At 54.2% G+C, this 21,205-nt stretch overlaps 1 protein-coding gene across 1 annotated transcript; it reads left to right on the forward strand.

Moving 5' to 3' along the window:
* The first annotated feature begins 1,150 nt into the window (after positions 1 to 1,150).
* Positions 1,151 to 6,023, forward strand: Tmem18 (transmembrane protein 18). Its single transcript, XM_003464940.5, has 5 exons — positions 1,151 to 1,331; positions 2,452 to 2,572; positions 4,357 to 4,411; positions 5,116 to 5,209; positions 5,292 to 6,023. The coding sequence occupies exons 1-5, from the start codon at positions 1,161 to 1,163 to the stop codon at positions 5,382 to 5,384; spliced, it is 534 nt and encodes a 177-aa protein (XP_003464988.2). The 5' UTR covers positions 1,151 to 1,160; the 3' UTR covers positions 5,385 to 6,023.
* Positions 6,024 to 21,205: the final 15,182 nt, after the last annotated feature.

Below are 21,205 nucleotides of genomic sequence, written 5' to 3' on the forward strand. Positions count from 1 at the left end.
AGTGATTTCTTACAATATATTTTTTTTCTTGAAATTCTGTATTACTTGTACCCTTTTACTGCTTTGTTTTTTTTTTATTTCCTTTCTTTTTTCTCTTTAAATAAAAAACGAAAAACAAAAACAAAAAAAACCCGGGGCAGAGAGCCACCTGCAGTTATAAGGCCTGGGGCCGTCAACAGCTCAGCTTTGCAGATTCCGCGGATTGCTCCTTCCATCCAGAGTCCCAGGTGCTCGGCAACAGTAGTAACTGTGTTGCCCGAGGCTCCTGCTAAGGGAACAGGTAAGGGGTCTGAGCCACACAGGCCAGCTTCTCCTGCACCCCAGCGTCAGGGACGTTTCGCTTTCCCCACTTCGCACACCTTTCCTTGGGTGAGTAAGAATGAACGAGGTCACAGTAAGAGGGCGCACAGCAACTCCAGGGTAAAAGGATTTTGCTATAGAGGGGACGCTGTAGCGGTGGGAGGCTGGGAGGCGAAAGGTCACCTTCCCCTCCTCTAAGCAATTTACCAGCGGCGAAATGAATTCCAATGGGCTACCTGTGCATCAGTAATGCCCCTTAGGCTCCACCCCAAACCTAAGCTACACATATGCCCCCACACCAAGTGTCCCGCAGAGAGAAAGCCATACTTAAGTGGTTGGGGGGTTCTCCGCGATCTTGAAATAAAAGGCCACCTTTATTTCATATTTCTATCTTTTTAGCCGCGCTGAAAATTCTATCAGAGGGGAAGCAGGACCTTGGAGCCTTGCGATGAAAAATAAAGTTACAATTTATTAAAAGCCATACTTGCAAGAGCAAAACAAACGTGGAAAGTTTCGGACAGAAAACCAAAAGGCCAGGTCCCGGAGAGGGAAAGGGGGGCAGGCGTCCCACGTGGAAGCTGTCCTCGTAGGCGTGGAACGACAAACACCGTGGGAAACCCACGCGTGATACCCCGGAGCTGAGTTTTCCGAAAACAAATACAGGTCCTGCCAGCCTGCCAGCCTGTGGCGTCCTCAAACCTGGATCGCCTCCCAGAGCCCACTTTTAGCCCTCTGATCAAGTCTGGGAGCATAAACCAATCCTTTGCGTCATTTATCACTATTTAATCCACACATAACGCGAGATTTGACCTTTTTTTTAAAAAAAAAAAAAAGTAGGGTGATTATCGCGAGAGTATCCAATGCTGCCCGTCTGGTTGCCCCTACTGATCTCGCGAGATGAGAACCGAAGCACTTCCTGCGGAGCTGGGCGGAAGGGCTCGGCGGCGGTTGGGAGGGCTGGCTTCCAGGGCACCATGCCTTCCGCATTCTCCGTCAGCTACTTCCCCGTCAGCATCCCTTCGGTGATCATGGTAACTCGCCACCCCACGAGGGGGAACTAGGGGTTCTTGACCCTGCGGCGTAGACCGCCGTGGGACTTGGGTGCGTGCGGCGGAGCGGTGGCGGGACCAGAGCTGTGTGTGCGCTGGGGGCGGGGCTATGGGCAGGCTCGTCTCCGGATCAAGGCTGGGGGTGTGGTGGGGTGGGGCTATGAGCCGTGTTGGGCGGGGCCTGGGCGGGCTCGTCTTGGGACCTGAGATAGGGCGCGCTGGGAGCGGGGGGTGGGGGGGCTGTCTAGCCGCTGCACTGTCCTGTAAGTCACAGGAGGATGGAGGACCCTGGATGTTCCTGAGCAGCTTTCCGGGTCCCCAGCTCCAGGTGTAGCACTTGGTTTGGGGCTGGGCAGCATCACTTACCCTGCCAATCTCTAGACAAGTCGCTGCACGCTGCTTTTCGTGTGTTCGGTGCACAGGAGGCAGGAGCTGCCTTTAGGTAGGGGTACCCCGGGTATTAAGAGTCCCAGAGGGCCCGAGACCCCAGTTGTGGGCCAGGCCTTGCTTTTGGTGGAGGCAGCTCTGGGAAGGGTGTTGAGGGACTGAGCAGCCTGAACGAGGCTGAGCATCCCATGGGTGGATCTGGACCTGGAGCACATCTAGTGCCCACTGCGAAGCTCAGGAGACCTGGCCTGCAGCACTACCTGGAGTGCTGGGCACCTGTAGGAAGGCTGGGAAATCAAGTCCCGCGGGTGAGGAGGGTTCATATGGCCAAGACCGCCACACTAAGGAACTTCACAGGGTCCTGGGTTTAGCTTGGGGACTCACAAAGTGCATGAACTTGAGCAAGTCACTTAACTTCCTGTCTTTAAGGGGGTGATAATCCCTTAGATTTCACCCAGATTAAAAACGTGGTTCTATTCAATCAGAAGGGATGAGCTGGTGATGTACTCTGTCCTGTGTGCTCAAACTTGAGAATCATTAAGAACCTGTGGGTAGGCATTCAGTGGGGGAGATTTCCTCCCCTTTTCCTTTTCCTGTCCCATGTTGCTTGGTGGCCGGGCTGTGTTCTCTGGGCACCAGATGAGTTAGAGAGGAGCCACAGCCTTCCCACACACCCCCAGACCTCGGAGTGTAACAGTGTGATTTGTTTTCACAGCAGACAGACTGGACCGAACCGTGGCTCCTGGGGCTGGTTGCCTTCCATGTGCTCTGCCTGCTGCTCACCTGCTTCTCAGCCCAGAGGTACCAACTGCAGGTCGGTCTCTTCCTGAGCCTAGGTAAGTGGGACCAAACAGAGCCCCTGCACTATCACTCTCTAGTGACTATATATTCTTTGTCTTCCGTGTGTGAGTGTGTGTGTGTGTGTGTGAGAGAGAGAGAGAGAAAGAGAGAGAGAGAGAGAGTTTGTATTCTGCATCTTCAGGATATGCAGGTTATTGTCACAGCACCTCCTGCCCCTGCCATCAGGTGCTCTGTGTATAAACTATAATATCAGGATGTCAGATTTGACAGAGATGATGGGACGCCTGTTGTGTGCCAGGGCTGATGCCCAGTACCAGTTGTACGAAGAAACACTGTGTTTTACACAGATGTTTCCCTGCTCGGGCTCAGTCCTGTACGGCCTGCTGTAGGAGGAAAATGAAAAGTAGGATGAAAGAGTCTGTGCGTGAAATAAGATATCACCCAGGTCAGCTTTAAAGATAAGGGCTACAGGAATTCAGGGAAGGGGGTGGAGTTTTGTGACATGATTGAGAAAAGTTATATGGAAAGAAACAGAGCCATAGTACAGGGTGACAGACTGGACACAGTGGCAGTAAGAAAAGATACGGAATAGCTCTCCATTTAGGGTGTGAAGTCAGGGAAAAGGCTCCACTCCACGAGAGGTGGGAGTCAGTAATGCTGTGGAGTTGGGTCAGAACCTGGAGAAATCACGGCCTGTAGGTTCCAGTGTTACATATATGCTGGATGGCGAGAGTTGGCCACTTGATCATGCAGATAGGGAAAAGACAGCAAAGATGTTTGGTTATAAAGACAACCCATTAGTTTTAGGCACACTTATCTGGCCGTGAGCCAGGTAAGAGTTCTGAACAAGGAATGACCTTAGGAAGAAAAGTGAAGCTGAGTGTATGAGTCCAAGAAACAGTCGTGGGCAGATGAGGGGTGGCTGGACTTGTTACACCCCTGCCTTCCCTGAGTCTGTATCAAGTTGTATCCTAAGGAACATGCAGGGTCCAGGGTGAGCAAAATGGGCCCCTTGCCTATTGTGACTCTGTGTACTATAAGCTGTCACAGACCGAGCACCTCAGAGAAAAACGTACCCTAACGCAAAGTTGTGCATGCATTCCTGATTTCCCAGAGGGACTGCTGAGGTCCCTGGCAAAAACCAGACCCTATTGTGCATGTATTTCATGTATCCTGACTCAAAGTGTTGGGAAGGTCGGGTGTTGTATGCCTGTTTCTACCAGGGCTACCTGACCGCTTAGTACTGGACATTAGAGTGCCAGGTTTTTAATTTGCCGAGGGTCTTTTCTTCAGTTTTGTCTCCAGGGTGGTGACTTTTCCCACAAGCAAAGTTGGCTTCACCTTTGAACTGGCCAGAGTTTTGGCATGTGCCCTGCAGCCCTGGGAAGACTGTGGTTCTGGGAAAGACCTGTCAGGGTCGAGGAGACCGTGCAGCTCTTTGCTAGCAGTCCCTTTTCTTCTGGATGGCTCAGCAATAACCTGCCAGTGAGCTGGGTTGGTGGCCCCAGTGCCTTGGCTCATCCTGGCGTGGTTCAGCTTAGTGGCTTCATGTGGGCTGAACTGTGGCTGTCATGAGGCCAGGCCACTAGGAAGGACTAGCTGTGGACCTCACACATTTTCCCTGCTTTCTTTTAAACACACATTTTCTGTAATTCAGAGTTTTGATTTACAATATGGCCGAGATAGACGTTAATCTCGCCAAGCTCTGATATTGTGTCATATCAGTGTTAAACCTTCTGCTGTGAAAAATGGATGTGTTTATTCCATAAGGAATGATGATTCGCCATCTACGTTCTAATGTGTGCTCTGTCTTCTCTAGCGGCCTTAGTCTACTGCGCTGAGTACATCAATGAAGTGGCTGCCATGAACTGGAGGTAACGTCAGCTTCCTGGGTCACCCCCATCCCCAAATGCTCCTCCAGCCCTGCAGTCACCCTGCCTGGGCAGTGGTCTCAGCACAGGGCAGTCATAGCCTATCATACTGTAGAGTGACCAGCAAAGCACAGTTGCTCATCGGTGCTGGTGGCCTGAGGGTCTGGCCTCTGAGCTCCTCTCCTCTCAGCCCTGCTGCCACCTCCAGACCGAGTGGTTCGCTGGTGCTCCCTCTGGGTCCTTGCTGAGTCATGACCCTGTGCTGTCTCCTCAACACTGGTGAAGTGGGTTTTGGTGGCCAGGTGTGCAAGTCCCGGAGTGCCTCTTTCCTCAGAGGAGATGCTGCAGCCCACTGGCGCTCCTGTCCACAGCTGAGCCCAGAGCTGCACCAGGCACATGGCAGGGTCCCAGCGTTGCAGGCTTGTCCATGTTTCCTTTTCGGGAGCGACCCCTGCGGACCAGTCCTGTCTGCCATTGCCTGGCTGTCATGGCCAGGCTCCTTTAACCATCGTGTTGAGCCTGAGTGCTTCATCTTGGGAGTAGTGCTGGCCTCATGAGCCTGATGCTGCAGAGCCAGGGCCCCATGCTGGTCTGAGCTCTCACTGGGCGATGTGCATGCCCTAGTGACCCTGGCTGCCTGCTCTTCCTCCATCACCTGGTGCTGGAGGACATAGGCCCAGGAAATCTTGGTTTCTGTCTTAAAACAGGTCCTTTTCCAAATACCAGTACTTCGACTCCAGGGGGATGTTCATTTCCATCGTATTCTCGGGCCCACTGCTGCTCAACGCGGTGATCATCGTGGTATGTGCGAGGCTGTGCTGCCTTTTGGTCTCCTCTGCCGCTGTGCAGCTCAGTTCTGATGTCGCCACATGGTCTTTTTTAGGTTATGTGGGTGCACAAGACGCTGAATCTGATGACTGAGCTGAAGAAGGTTCAAGAGAAAAGAAAAGAGAGGAGGAGGAGGAAGGAAGAGTGACCCCGGCAGGTGCCGCGGCTCCTGTACTGCTCCTCCTACTGCTGTGGTGGCTTTGGGTGCCAGAATGGGCTTGGCCCCATCTGTAAGCTGACTCTGGGTCACAGGTTTTTTGACTTTTGATGCCTGCAGGGAGAGAATGCACATTGAAGTTGCTCCTGAAGCCTGATGCTGAGCCCTCTCTGGTCCTGGTCCTTCTGAGTGGATTCGGGTCCTTCTGAGCCCTGCACACCCTGCTTCTTGGGGCTGATCTTGTCATTTACGGAGCCAGTGCCTTTATGGGGCCCCCAAGACCAATGTAGGAAACTGCAGCTCCCTGTCCTAGTGGGTCTGGGTCTGCAGCAGGGCCTCAGCAGAGGACCTTTGCTTGTGCCTGGAGGAGCTTGCCTGCTGGGAGAGACCTGAGGGCGGTTTAATGACTGGGTCCCTCGAGGCAAGGCCTCACACAATTGTGAGCCAAAGCATCTATGCGGCTTTTAGGTTAAAATTTTAAGAGAAAAGAGCTGTAAAATCAGGACTGTGTAGAAGAGAATGTGTTGACTGAGCCCTCTGATTTTTCTAGATGCAAAACTGTAAATATAGAAGCACTCAGTGTGTGCACTATATTTTATTTTCACAAAAACAAACTACTTTTTAAACTTTCTGGTAGAGTTCTTATTTAGGACCAAAGCTGTACTATTAGCAGCTGTCTTCACATTTTGTCTTCATGTCAGGAAAGTCCCGAAAGCCAGAGCTGTCCAAGGAGAGTCCTGCAATTCACAGCGCACTCCAAGTGACGCTGCACTACAAGGCCTGCAGGGCATGGGCTGGGGTACAGCTCAGTGACTGGTCCTGGCCTGGCATACATGGTTCCCTGGGTTCTGTCCCCAGCACTACACATGCACACACAGTTCTCGGGGCATGCACTGTGCTGTGTTCACTCTGTGGAGCAAAAGGCTCCTTCACCACCTGATGGTTACATTAGCAGGTGTTTCTACTGCGTGTTGATACTTTGCATAACCCAAGTCTGTGGTGCCCACTTTGTACTGCTCAGTAAATTACATCTGATGCTGTCACCCTTCCACTGGGTATCTGCACTCCCCTGACCCTGGAAATCACGTCTCCCTCGGCAGTGGGTACCCTGCCTCTGGTTGAACTGCCGTAAACATGGGAGGTTACCCTGAGGTCCAAGGTGGCAGGGAAAGGTCGCCGTGTTCTCTCCCTTCCCAAGATATTTCTGCAGACGGTAAGGACTTCCAGAGGTCTGGAGGGAGACCCTAGAGGGTTCTGGGCCTGTGGCTTCAAGTGAGCCAGATTTAACCAGCTGGCACTGTCCCAATAGCCCCCTGTTCTGCTTCGTGCTGACCTTTCCTGGGAAACCCTTGGGCTGTGTCTCCAGGCCGCATGCATGGTAGCTGCCTTTTCTGCTCCTGCCCTGTGCAGAACACTTTGAGAGCAGCCTCTATATAGATGGAGGGGCGAGGACTGGGACTGTCCACAGTAGCACTTTCCTAAGGACAGCGGGGCATGTAAGTCTTGTGAAGTGCACACTAATGTGAGTCCCCAGGGCCACCAGCCTTGGGTGAGAGTGCACAGCACACAGCACCGCTGTGCATGGGTCAGTGAGAGGACCACATCAGGGAGAGAGGCATTGGGGTCCTACAGGGACCAGCACTGGCTCCAGGGTTACTCCTGGGGTGCCAGGCTCTGGTGGTGGGGCATCCCTGTGTGCTGTGGTGGTGGGTTGGTCACACAGGCAGTGGGGCCTGGCCACCTGTTCATTCATGGAGATCAGCAAAGGCATCTCCTGGTGCAGGGCACAGGTTTGTAGCCCATAGAGGGATACACGATGTTTGAGAGGGTCAGTAAATCCTGGAGCCTGCCCTTGTCCCCAGAGCCTGGATGCCAAGCTCCTCTTGTTCACGTCTGATACACAGTGGGTTGAGTTTTCATCCAGCTACACGCAGCCTCCAGCATACTGCAGCTCCCCCTGGGTGGCTCAGAACAAAGTACAGGCTGTGTACGTCATCCTACGATTCCAGAAATAATGGAAATGGAGATGTCAGTGGTCAGCACCAACACATCCTTCCCCACCACTTTCACCCCAGGGCAGGTGGTGTCTGAGGTGGAGGAAGCCAGGTGTGGCATTGATGTCTGTGGGCTGTGTTGTGGAGCCTGGGTGCCCTGAGCTGGGACAGCTTTTCAAACAGGCCCTGCAGCAAGTGCTGGGGGCAAGTTCCAGTCAGAAGACGGTTTTGCCTTGGGCCCGCAGTGGATCCCGTGCCACCTGTAGGCAGAGCTGGTAGCCAGGGAAGCCAGCTTTTTCCAAAGGGCGTGAGCTCGCCTAGCTCTTTGTGTGAACGCCGGTACAGCTGCCCTGCCAGTGAGGCCCAAGCAGGGCCACATGCTGCTGCTGTGCACTGGGGCCTGAGGTAGGGCCAGGAGGTCCTGACAAGGAGCAGGAGAAAGGCCAGGTGTACCTGATGCATGAGGTGGGGCCACGCACCTCCTGGGTTCCGGAGAGGGTATCCATGAGATTCTTTACAGCGCACAGAACGTGAGGCTAGCTCGGGCATAGGCCAGGAGGAGGCTGAGCCCCGCATGTGGGGATTCTTGTTTGCCACCTTCAGCTACTCCCAGAGGAGGCAACTTTAGTTTTCTTTCTGGCCTTCCCAGAGACCTGCTCAGAAAAGCCATGGGAACCAGGTCCGGTGCGGGGGATGGGGGGAGGGTGGAGGATGGGGAGTGGGGGGTGTCTCTTTGGAGTCACAGAGGTGGGCTTTGACCCCTAGCTGTCTCAGCTTGCTAGAAATTCGACAGTGGTCGAATCAGCAGGCTTCTCTGAGTTTCAGACCTTCCTGGGAGACAGGAGCACAGGGCATCGCGGTCCCGTGGAGAAAGCACCGTAAGCAGGTGCGTCTTCAGGGCCCTATGCGCAGGCGCTCTCCTGGGACGCGGAATGCATGAGCGCCCTTTCTGGCCAAGGGGAAGAGGTGTGCACAGAGACGCAGCGAGGTCGGGAGCGGGCGGCGCCCACCTGCGCCTCCAGGGGGCGCTGACGCGCCAGTTGGCCTGTGTGCTGGAGCCCGGGGAGTCTGGCTGCAAGTTTGGTGGCTTAGGAAGAAGGCTCCGGCTGGGACTCAGGAGTGTCATCATCGTGAGGTCCGAGGCGGCCGGGACAGCCCAGGGCAGCAGTGCTTCTGGCTGTGTTGTCCCTTTGAACCGGGTCCGGCCTCCCTTTCCCCCGCCACCACCCCGCCCGCCTTACTCCCTCCTTCCTTCCATCTTCTCCCTCCCGCCCTCCTTTTCATCTTTGTCTTTTTCAGCTTATTTTCTCTTCCTCCCCCCCCCCCCCCGCTTTCTTTTTCCCCTCCCTTTCTTGGCTTTGTCGGGGCAGAAACCATTGGACCCAGGCCCTGTGCCCACCACGTGTGTGTGACGGCGTGGCTTAGGGCGACACCAGGCCGTTGGCACCAGATGGCTTTCAGCAGGGCCAGGACAGGCTGCGCCAGGCCCTTGGGGTCAAGGATGTGGGTTACGGGGCAGCCAGACCAATGGGGACAGAGGTGCAGGGCATGAGCGGCCAGCAGGGCCTGGGGAACTGGCTGGGGTTGGAGAGGCTTGCAAACTGTGACCATTGGTTCGCAACCCTCTGAGGGCAGCTTGGGCACCTGGGGAGCAGCGGATGGAGTCACCGAAGCAGATCACTCCATGCCCAAGCTGATTTGGAAGAGACGATCTCTAGAGCTGGGGATTTAGCTCAGCGGCATAAGCGTCTGCCTTGCAAGCAGGCAGTCGTGAGTTCAATCCCCCGGTCCCGATAAAAAGGAAAAAGACCAAAAAAAAAAAAAAAGAGAGAGAGAGAAAGAGACGATCTCTGGCCTGCCAGAAGGAAGGACAAGAGGAAGGAAGGAAGAAAGGGGGAAGGAAGAAGGAAGGGAACTAGGGGAAAGGGGCTTGGCCATTGGCTGCAGGCCTGAGCTGCCCCTATTTCCCACAGACTGCAGTGTGGTGAGTGCCTCTTGGCCACAGTCCATGGTTAGGTTTGCCCTTCGCGGTGCAGTTCTTATTCTGGAGATGCCCTTTTTCAGCCCTTGGGTTGGCTGACATGACACACGAGAAGAGCAGAGGAAGATGATGGATGTAAGCTCGTCCCGCGGCTGGAGCACGGCATGTGGGGGGATGTGGGTGTCAGCTCTAATGCTCTGTCTAGAGCCAGAGCTGCTCTGACCCAAGTCATGATTTAGGAGAAACTGAAGAGGAATTGAGGACAGAGAGCAGCCCACAGAGACCGTACATCATTGCTGTACAATGGAAGAAACAGGTCCACAGCAGGAGTCAGCCGGGGTCGGGCCATGCCCTGTGCACAGGAAACACAGCCTTCATGGCCGTGTCAGGACCTGATTCATGACCACAGCTAACGGAAATTGCATGGACGGTCTGGACTTTTCCCAAGCTCCAGCTGAAAAAAACAGTAAATGCATGAAACCAGGTCACGCCTGGCTTGGTGGTTGTTACTGCGGCTGCACCGAGACGTGGTGGCAGGAGGGAATTCAGTTCGCCTGTATGCTGAAAGGTGGGTGGTGGGAACTGCAGTTTTACAAGAGATCACACTTCTCCAGAGCAAGTATGGAAGCTGTGAATGCCACCAGCGAGGTCTGCTGGCTATCTTTTCTGTGGTTTGTGGGGAGCTGTGGGTCACTAGTTGCTGTCACAGGTGCATGGCTCAATCTGAGCTCCACCGCTCAGGGAAAGGTTCCCATGGCCTTCCTTGCTCAGGGCCCTGGCATAGATGGCCATGAAGCCAAGTGGGTGGAACAGCAGTGGTCCATGTGTCGTACAGACAGACAGCAATGCAGACTTGGAACTCTCCAAGCCTTCTTGTGGTCCCCGATTTCAAAGCCCCTTCCCTTCCTGTCCCCAGAGCATGGCTCCTTGTCCTCCCTAAATGTATGTAATTCTCAGCTTGTGCCAGGCCAGGCTGTGCTGCTGACACCAGCTCTGCTTCCCTGAGGCCTCCAGGTCTCCCTGCTACACTTCTGCTTAAAGCTCATATTTTTGCCTTGGGACACTTTACACAGCTCCACCTTTCCCTCCTCACCTGTCTGGGGCCCCTGGACTCTGGGACTACCCAGGACCAGCATGGTGGGAAGACAAGATAAGTTGCTGGTGCAGTGAACCGTTACCCCACCTCCGCCCCAGGCATAGCCTGTTTCAACAGACCCTTCAAGGGACCTTGGTAAAACCACAGAAGCAAGATGTTTGTAGAAAATGGGAAACTGTTACCCAGGAAAAACCCCTGTTATCCCAAGTAACTCCCCAGCTTTGCTCACTCTTAGGCAACCTCAGGTCCCTGACTTCGGAGTTGCATAGCTGGACTGCGCACTGTCAGTGCCCTGCTTTTCCACCCTGGATGACGCCTCTGATGTGGGTTCTGATGACAGCTGACTGGGTCACTAACAAGGACCCCAAGGGGCTTTTGCTGGAACTCTGACCCTTGGTCGGACCTTTCAGAAACCCGATGAGAGTGACTAAAGCAGGCCAGAGGCTTGGCATCTGTCTGCCTGCTGTTTAATCCCAGCTCTGAGCGCAGACTCGGCTCTCACAAATGTGTCCTGTCTGCCGCTCTGCTGATCTGGCCTACTTCCTGGTAGACCTGCTCCAGGTTTTCTTTTCCTTCCTCTTTTCCCCTTTCTATGCTCCTTCAGAGGGCTCTAAAGCCCAGGCGCCTGAAGTCTTCAGCCCCGTAGCAGGACCCAGACCCACAGCTGCACGAAAATACAACCGGCTTCAGGCCATGTGGCGGTCACTACTTGCAGTGTGAGTCTCGCGGGAAAGGAGACATCTTCTGGAACAGTGCTCTGGCATTGGGAAAGAGCAGACTTCAGCCACTTGAAGCCATTGCTTTGCTCTGGCTTCAGGCTTTGCAGCCTGGTCTGCCTTCCGCCCCTGGACACTGCCAACTCCTCCAGCTGAACCCCAGCACAGCACAGCCCACTTTCTGCTGTCCCTGGGACGAAAGGTTTCCTTGTCTGTATGCCCAAGTCTGTCTCTGGCTATCACTGGGCGGGTGACCCGACAACATTACCACATGCGGCTAAGCTCCCTGCTCCTTGGCCTCGACAGGTCCCCCAGCCATATGTTCCCCTCGGAGGTCTCTCAGGGTTCAGCCTGGCCCGGCCTGGGTGAGCTGAGCCCCCGAGGCTGCCCTGCTGGGCATGGCTCCCTCTTTCCTCCAGCTCTTGGGTTCTCCCTCTGCCCAAGGACTGCCAGGGACCTCTTCCTAAACTCCTGTGGCTCGTCCGTCGCACTAGCCGGGATGTCAGGTACATGGCATCGGGAAGTCATTGCTTTGTTCGGTTTTGTTTTGCAGTACTGGGGATCAAACCCAGGGCTTCAATCTGAGCTGCATCTCCAGCTCTCTTTATTTTCTATTTCCAGACAGTATCTTGCAAAGTCACTAAAATGTCCCTACTGGGCTTGAGCTTGTGATCCTCCTGCCTCAGCCTTCTAGAGTGCTGGAATGACAGGCAGGTCTCATCATGCCTGGCTTGTATTTTCTTTTATAACATGTAATCTTTGAAATGCATATATTATACATATAAAAATTACTGATTCTTTCAATGATAGACTGTTAGCTTTGCAATCAGAGAATACAACGTGAGTCACAAAACTGAATTTTTGAGCTGGGAACAGTGATTGTGAGAGTGGTGGGCCCGGGAGCCGGGACACTGTGACTCAGCCTAGGTGACCAGGCTGCTGGGGGGCGGAGCTCCGGAGGAGGAGGAGTGCGGCCTCCTTGGGTCCCTGAGGGAAGTGGACCCTGTGAACACAGCCTGCCCCACGATGCTGAGCAGTGGAATCTAAGCAGCAGCACCAGCACCCCTTTCCAACCTGCCTGCCTCCCTCCTTGCTGGAGAAGCAGAGCAGACCCCAGTTCCTGCCAGGCGTCCCCTCCCGAGCATGCGGCAGAGCAGCTGGAGCAGCCACCATGTGGCATCAATTTAGCGGGTGCAGCTCCATAATGGACCCTCACTTTATCAACGATCAGCCCGACAGCACCCCACCCCCAAGCTGCTAAAATATTTCAGAATCCATTCCAGAAAACCACTTTCCCAGATTTCTGAGTAGCAATTGCTATTGATTTCATCGCGTCCACCCAAGTAAACAGAATATTTTGAATACTTAATACGTTTCCCATTATTTAGCCTCACATGAACCAGATAATGGAGGCTACACTAGCGAGGTTCGGTAATGAGCAGCACTGGCGGGTCTTCCTGTCCGTCAGAAGACGGTTCCTGGAGTGTAGATGTGGGCTTTCGTCCGGGAACTCTCTCGCTGTGGCTCTGGAGTAGGTCTGCACCTCAGTCTGCCCCACTGCACTGTCCAGCCTGGGTTCCCGGGGCCACTGCGTAAGTGTCCAGCAAGGACTCAGTCAGGGCCTGTCCTCTCCTAGCTTGTTTCTTCCCAGGGAGAGTCTTGAAACCATCATGAAGAGTTTGAACTTGGTCTTGAAACAGTCATGAAGAGATTGAGCCTTCTCCTCACCTGTGACATAGACAAAAGCCACTTCTCCCTAGGCTGCAGTGGGATCCAGATGTGGCTGTGGCCATCCCTCCCTCCAAGGGAATGTGTGAACCACAGCAGAGCCTCTCCTGGGCCCAGCCCAGCATGGCCAGAAGTCCATGTTTGCTTCTGTCCTGGGGTCTCACATCTTAAACGGTGACACGAATGCCAACCCTTTCTCCTCCGTGGGCCCACTGTCCCCTCCGCTGCCTCCTCCACAGGACTATTGAGTCAGCTCAGCATCTTCAGAGCCTCACTGGCCCCACCTTCAGCCAGAGGCCCCTGGAAACATGTCTGTTTTTGTTGGCTGGGGGTTTAGCTCAGTGGTATAAGTACCTGCCCAGCAAGTGCAAGGGCTTGAGTTCGATCTTCATTCACCAGTACCAAATGTCTGCTTTTGTTTCATAACTTTAAAGCACCGATGCAGGGTGGGGGCTCTTTCCTCAGGTGCAGAAGCAGAGACAACAGCATCTAGGCTCTATGTGTGCACATGCAGAAGTGCATCATAGCCTGGGTGCCGCTCCCACTGGAATCCTTCTGCCCACCTGCTGGGCGCTCCAATTCTGGGTCAGACCGAGCACCAGTGGTGCTGGCACCTGCCTGGGATGATTCAGCCTGAAGCCTAGCTGGTACCCTGGGCAGACACAGTCAGAGCTACAGAGCTGCATTTCAGCCCCAGATACTGGGCTGGCTCGAAGGGGGCACACCTGGAAAGGCCATCTGTGCAGGTCACCTGCACAGGCCACCTAGAAACCTCATGTGGAGCTGTCTATGGTCTGAAGTGTTGAGCCCCCTTTGACTTTTATGCCTCCCTCCTTGCCCTGCCCTGGCCAGGGTCTGAACCAGTGGTCCAGCTGCTTATTTTCACAAAGTCCTTGCTCTCTGGTTAAAGTGACATTGGCTTATTCCTACCCAGTTGTCCTTCACACCCCCTGTCATGGGCAGCTTCCAAGCCCTCCTCCAGTGGTCACAGACCTGCAAGCCACCTTAGGCACAGCATATGCAGAAGAGCCAGGTCCCCTCCAAGTCAACCACAGAGACCGAGACTCTATCTCTCTGGCCTCTCTCCTGCTCTCTGGGCTTCCCTGTGTTGAAGCAAGTGGTGGGGTTGGAGCCTCAAAGTCACACTCCAGGAAGAACTGAGTCCCACCTCAGACTGGTGGCAACAGCACACACTGGCCCCAAGGGCCACAGGGAGGACCCCTGACCTGTGACTGTCAACAGACATGCAGGGTGCGTAAATCAACTGCAGGGTGATGGCCATGGGATGGAAGGTGATGAATCACCACCCTAACAGGACGCTCTAATGCCACTGCACACGCATGTGTCCCTCGACTCGTGCCGGCCAGTGTGGTCAGTAGCAGCAACCCACCATGCCTAGAGGCCCGTGTGTGGTGGGGCTAGGGGAGTGTGGATTGGCTAGGGACATGCTGAGTGTGGTGACTGGTACGCTAACTTTCTAGAAGATGTACAGCCTCTTCTAGAAGTGGCCAAAAGGCAGCTGGTGTGAGTCTTGTCGTTGCCTGCAAGGGTCCAGATCACAGCAATGCGTGGCATGGCTGTTGCCACCGGCTCTGCCTCACCCATGTGTGGACCTCTGTTCCCCAACTGTCACCCTATTTTTCAGGATCCCAGGCCTCCTCACCTGTACTGTGCTTTGTCTCCTTAGCACCCCGGGGAGCCAGGCCTGGCTGCCTTGCAGTGACAGATGTCCTTTCTTGTAATAACCAAGGATTTGTTTGGTAACCGTGGCTTCCCCTCAGTGTCCCAGGTGGATAGAGTGGCTGCTCTCGGGACCTCCTGTCCCTGCCTGCAGACCCACCTGGTGACCACAGGGCTGGCTGTGATCACAGCCCTGGCCACTCTGTGTGCTGAGGAGTCTCCTCTCCTGTGAGCTACTGTGGGAGGAAGAAGGCATTTAGGATTCAAGGGCCCAGGTCTGTGTGCTGGCTCCACAGCCATGGGAAAGCAGCCACCTTGCTCAGGCCCAGCATCTCTGTGCAGAAGGACGGGCTGGTTTCCCCCCCCCCCCGCCCCATCCAACACACACACACACCCCTGCAACGAGTGAGGGCAGTCATGGGAACATGGGCCACGTGAGGGTCAAGCTCTCAGGCTCTGCATGGCAAGGTCGCCTGAGCCACAAGTTTAATCTCTTTGAAGATCTCTTTGAAGAGTTCAGCCAGGTAATAATGTTCTTAAAGCCAAGAATCAAATCACACCAAAAGTCAAACATTAGAAAGATTATGGCTTGTCACTTTAAGATTGGTGAATGGCATTGTCTTTCTGCTTCCTCTGGGGGGCCCCAGGGCACTGTTCTGTGAGCTCTCAGTAGATGGGCACACCTCAGTGTTCCTCTCTGTCCACCTCCTGGTCCCCCGTGTTCGAGGCCCACAGGAGATGGCAGTATACGGAGTGCAGGTCCTGGGGCGGAGCTGGAGGAGGCGGGCTTCTCTCCCTCAGGACAGAGGTGCAGGTACAAAGCCCTTGTTTCGGGAATCAGACTGACAGTGAAATTGATTGCCGTAACCATCGTGTGGTTTCTGAGAGCTTGGGACTGGAAGGAAGGTGTGTGTTACTTGGCTGTAGGTGTGTTGCTCTTAATTCATTAGGAAGCCTTCCTGCGCCACCTGGGATGTTACCACATGGTGTAAGCAGAGGCTGCTGGGCGTGGGCTTGGCCCAGAGTCTGTTTTTCTTTGTGATGAAGACTCTGATTAGAAAAGAATTCCACCATGACAGTGAGGGTGCTTGTATGAATAAATGCAGGAGGGCTTTATTTCACATGGCCGTATGTCCAAGCAGGGGAGACGCTGCAGGTGTTCAAGTCTGACCCGGGTCTGGGCATATGCGAGCATATGGGAGCAGTGCAGCCCGGCACTTCAGTTTTCCAACTTAGCTGTGCTGGGCTGGGGTGAACCAGGCGAGACCATGCAGGAAGCTGGGATTCCTGCAGAAAGAAAGCGTCGTCCCCAGGGGCCCGGGCCATCACTCAGGCTGGTTTCTCTCCTACACTCCTACACCGACACGCTGCAGCTCTGAGCTGTGCTTCAAATAAACAGCATCTCCATTCTTTTTTAATAATTTTTTTTTTTTGGCTTTTTCATTTTTTTTACCGGTACCAGGGATCGAACCCACGACTGCCTGCTTTTGAGGCAGGCGCTTATGCCACTGAGCTAAATCCCCAGCCAGCATCTCCATTCTTACAGAAATTCAGACGAAGCTGCAAAGACTGCTCAGAATAAGCTGCTGCTTGGTGGAGAGCACTTCCGGTTCTTCCCGTTCCTCCCTGCTGCTGCATTTTCATATGAATGAGCGCCACTTCAGCGCTGGCAAGCTTCCCTTCGGAGAAGGCCCTCCGCTTCCTGGGCTTCATTTCTCTCATTTGTGAAATTAACACCACTGTTTGCTCCACTTCCACTCTTCTTGGTGAGGCACGTGAGGCAGGATGCCTCACAGCAGTGCAGCTGCAGTAACAAAACAGCCCCATGTTCACCAGCTCAGCCAAGAAGTCCCTGGCCCCAGTGCAGGTCTCGGGGGTCCTTCCAGGGAGCTTGTCTGTCCATCTGTGTGACAGAGGCGAGCAGAACAAGGACCTGAGGGTGTGTGGAGGGTTTAGGCCTACAAGTGTCACCTGTTTGTGCAACTTGTCATCAGCCAGGGCAGGTATCCACCCTGGAGAAAAGAGCACAGTCTTGGGTAGCTGAGACCGGCTGCCAAAACGCAGCCAGGCCGGCTTTCTAACCCTGGACCTGTTGGATAATCACACATGCTTGAGGCAGAGGAAAATTGTGTTTACAAAGATGTGTAAAATTCTGTCTTAATGACGCCTGACACTGCTGTCATCCAGCTCCTCCTGCGGCTTGTCACACAGAGTGGCTTGAGGCAGCAACTGCAGACCTGACAAAAAGATGAAAGCAACTGAGGCTGTTTCCTGGGACAGGAGTGACTGGGCAGTGGGCAGCCGAAGGGAGGAACTTGGGGTGATGCACTGGGGCTCCCCAACAGCTTCATGGTGGAAACGGCCTTGACCATCGGTGCATGCCAGCGGTTCCTCTCAAATAACACGGATGCTGGTCATGCCTTGGAGACCAGGGACCTGAGAGTGGAAATGAGCCCCGACATCAAGCCTAGGATCACTGCTAAGTGGCTATGGACAATGGATTTCCTTCTCCAAAAGCTATGCGTGGCGGTCACTCTCGTCAGCTCCTTCATACAGGCTGCACAGGAGGGTAAACCGCAGTGGGCTCTGCATGAAAGGGGACAGAGGGTGTGGTCCCCAGCAACCCCGCACAATCCTGGTGTTCCTTGAACCCACCCTGGCCTTCAGGGAGACACATGCCAGGTGCAGACGCCAGCACACCTGCCCAGCCACATTCAGCAGCCCCAGTGGAAGCCTCAGAGCTGTGGGAAGTGAATCCACCCCTGCTTCAGCACCATGGAAATGGAAGGGACAGAGAAGCAGGGGGTCCCATGATATCAGTATCACCTGAGATCACAGAGGCAGCCCCACTGGCGTGTCCATACCCCCAGTGTTCCCCACCTGTCTCCTGCAGTGTGGAACTGGGCTCTGCTCCACAGTGAGGCCCAGGGATCCTGCCTTCTCTGCTCACCATTGGTTCCTGTCCCTTAATGCCTCTCATACCACCTCACCTCAGAGCTTAGATTCATGTCCTGAATCTTTACCCTGGGCAGAATCAGCAGGACCAGTGAGCAGCGCAGACGTGGCCCAGAGGAGGTGAGAGGGCACAGGTGGGGCTCTGGGCGCTGAAGTGCATGGTTAACATGTGGTCCTGCATGCTGTGCGGGCAGAGTTCTGGCTCTTAGGGACACAGGCAGCAGGTCCCCAGGGGTGCACCACTCACTGAACCAGTGGGGACTCGTCTGAGGCCTGGCAGACAAAGGGACTGGGATTTGGGCTGAGGAATTTCCCACTGCCTGAGCAGATCCTATATCAAGGAATTCAGGGCCTGAGAGCACCCGGGCTACCAGCTAGAGGAGCAGCCCAGCCGCCTGGTGCAGGCAGCCTTCTGCTGAGGGACTTGCATGTTGGGGCGCACAGAGGGGCTGTCCCTGGCTGGCCTGGGCCCAGCAGCCAGGGCCTGGGTTCACCACGCACCACAGGGCACAGGTGTCAGCTCTTGCCTTGAAGGAACACTCTGAATCCTGAGCCGGAACCAGCCCTGTGTTCAGTGAGTTAATCATCTGCTTTCGATGCGGCTCACACAGCCAGCTAGCGCTTCCTGGAGCTGAGAGCTGACTCTGGGCAGTGTTTACCCAGGGCCCTCAGGGTGAGCTGCTGCTTCCTGTTCTTCCTCCAAGGCCTTTGCCCATCTCATTTGCCTCTCCCCCTGCCCTCCACATCCCAGACCTCTGGTTAGGTGGGTTGTGAGCTCTGTGATTTCACTTGCAGGTGGCCTGTAAATGTTTTCCCTAGCTTGATGATGTATCTTTTGTCATTAGTGGCTGATGAAGTCATGAAGGAAGACTTTGGTCTTCTAGGTCAGTTGGTCTCCAGCTGTACTCCATGGACATCCCTTGGGTAAATTGAGGCACTTGGCTCCTCCTTGCTTTAGCCCTTGGCGCCATCACTTGGCAGAGCCCCAGGCGTCACAGGGCAGCCTGGGCCGAATCACCTGCAAAGCTTCCCCAAGTTCTTTCCCAGGTGTCCCAGAAGTCCATTCTCTGCCTCGAGCTCCACCCTTCTCTGGCTGAGTGTCCTTTGAAAGGCTGAGGAACCAGACCCTGAACTGATGCTGGGGCACGGTGCGCACAGAGGATGTGGCCTGAGCTGGAGTGGGGAGACTTGCCTTTGTCTGGAGCCTTCTTGAGTCGACACCCACAGCCAGGTGACCCTGAGCATCACCTCTCACCTCGGGAACTTGGACACCACAATGGATTGATGAGTGAAAGGCAAGCCCTGGATGAATTATGGGGCTGCCCCAAAAGATGGCCCTGTGGGGGCGCTCCACAGGGTTGAGCAAGTTTCCCCTGCACTCTTTGAGGCCCTAACACGTCTTCTAGACTCACAAGTTTCCCGGTGTGCCTGGAACTCTTGGACCCTTTCCCAGCTGGGTCCACTCGCCTCAGGGTGCTCACGAAGTACTGTCTGTTCTGTCAGTTCTGTCAGAGCTCTGTCCAGGCTGCCTCTGTCAAGTGGGCAGTGGTTTTGTGCCTGACCATCTCTCTGCTGACCCTGAACTCAAAGAAGGACAAGCGCGCCCCCTCTGGCAGTGCTTTGTAGCACAGGCACTCCTGGCCTTGAACTAGCAACGCTGGTTTCCTTGTCCTTGGAGCTTTGCCCTGACTGCTCCTGTCATCTTCAAATGTCCCTTGCACATGTGAGTGGCAGACACTAAATGAACAAAGCTGGACCAAAAGCGTGGAATGTTAGGGCACTTTTCATCAAAACCGGCAATCCCAGGGCTTTGCAGTCCTTAAAAATAATGAGGTGTGTGTCTGCACGGTGGCGTTGGTGTAATAAACATTAGCTAATAGGCAAACCGTGTTCCTTTCCCACCTCGTATTTTACACAGGAGCAGACCATTCGGGAAGAAGCCCTGCTTCCCTTGCCCACCCCCACCCCATGTGGGGTTTGCGAGAAACAGATCCCTTCTCGCAACTGAGACCAGGGCTGAGGGGCACACAGCGCGCTCTGAGAGCAAGAGCTGCAGAAACGCTCCTGGAAAGATGCTGGAAGTCTGTTAATCGGAACGTGCAATGCCACACAGTCTTCAGGAGTCATGTGCGATGGGGCTGGCTTCCATTAGTGGCATGGGTTCACACAGATTGAAGACATCAGTGACAGACACAGATCCTAGGCAACTGTGGGTGCCAGAGGTTGATATGGTTCTAGAACATGGTGGAACCCAGTTTACCCTGCTTCTTCTCTAGACTTCTTGCCCTGCTCTTTCCTTCCCTCCCCTCACTTTACAGGAAGTTGCAGCCGACTGACAATCACAGGTACGTACATGACCGTCAGTAAGCTGAGGTGGAGTTCATAGTGTTCTGAGCTCCATAATAAAGGTAAAATTTGCGCTAAGAAAGATGCATCTTTGAACTGTTCAAGGTAGAAAATGAGCGAGCATGGAAATGCACAGAAATAGCTGTGTGTGAGCAGAGCGCCTGCACCTCTGCAGGCCACCTCATCACTCACCCCGGCAGGTGAGTGGCCTTGTGCCTTGGGACCAGGCCCAGGCTCCTTCCCTGACTGCACCTGCAGCCCTCAGGGTCTGCACTGGCCAGGACCTGCGGAGCTGGGGTCTATGTTCCCAGGATTCCCACCACCAGGCTCCTGAGTTTACACCCGGTCCCTGCGATGCCCTTCTGCATCTGATTTTGTCACTGGCAGGTGTCCATTTGAAGATGGACTTTCTCTGCTTGGTGAGCACAAAGCAACACCACCTACCTTGTAGAAAGGCAGGACAGGCTGGTGCAGATCCCAGCACATCAGACCCTAGCCCACCCACAGATCCTGGACTGCATCCTCGTGAGTGACAAGCACTGGGAACAATAGCGGTCATGGAGTTTCTCTTTGAGTAGACCTGGTCTGTCAGCCTCAAGGGCAAACACCAGGGAGCAAGGTGACCTCACATCCTGCCATGATGCACTCACTGAGAGAAAGGACCTTAAGGTAGGGTAAGAATGGTGACAGGAGGCACCCACCCATTGAGACCAGAGTGGGGGTCACACTTCAGGACAAGGAAGCAGAGGAGAGCCTGAGGGCACCGCAGAGCAGGGTGAGAGCTTGCTTGCCTCAGGGTCAGGAGGATGTGGACTCAGTCTCAGGGCCCTGGAGGAAAATCTGGGATGAGAGGCCTGCCTGAGTCAGGAAGGCACCTGGGTGCTGCCCTACCTAGCTGATGGGAACCCCAGGACAGCACAGGGCCACAGGTGAGGCTTATGTGTGCCAGGTGGCACAGGACAGGAATGGTGCCATGGTCCTGAGACAAGTAGACTATGACATCCAGCACCCACAATGCATGGCTAGGAGAGAAGTTAAGCCCAAATTAGTTGGCATTGTGTCAAATTAGTTGTGCTGAGGCAAAGATAAATAAGTATACATCAAGAAGAAATGAGTGGTCAGACAAAAAGGATAATTAGTGAAATGCGAAAGCTAAAGTTGAAAAAAGACAATGAACAAAGAAAATCCTAAAGGATAAACTTGGGTCATTTGTTGGAGAACTGATACACCTTAAGACCAAACGCTAAGTGAAATAAATCAGACACATAAGCTTCAATATAGCTTCATTTCTTATATGTGAGAAACTCAAAATATGA

This window comes from Cavia porcellus, unplaced genomic scaffold (assembly GCF_034190915.1).
Source record: "Cavia porcellus strain 051 isolate PalLab524CR breed Dunkin Hartley unplaced genomic scaffold, mCavPor4.1 scaffold_8, whole genome shotgun sequence".
Lineage (NCBI taxonomy): Eukaryota > Metazoa > Chordata > Mammalia > Rodentia > Caviidae > Cavia > Cavia porcellus.

Coding starts and splice junctions, on each gene's coding strand:
- Tmem18 (XM_003464940.5), top strand. CDS start 1,161: ATGCTGCCCGTCTGGTTGCCCCTACTGATCTCGCGAGATGAGAACCGA. Junction 2,573..4,356: donor CGGTCTCTTCCTGAGCCTAG/GTAAGTGGGACC, acceptor TGTCTTCTCTAG/CGGCCTTAGTCTACTGCGCT. Junction 4,412..5,115: donor GTGGCTGCCATGAACTGGAG/GTAACGTCAGCT, acceptor GTCTTAAAACAG/GTCCTTTTCCAAATACCAGT.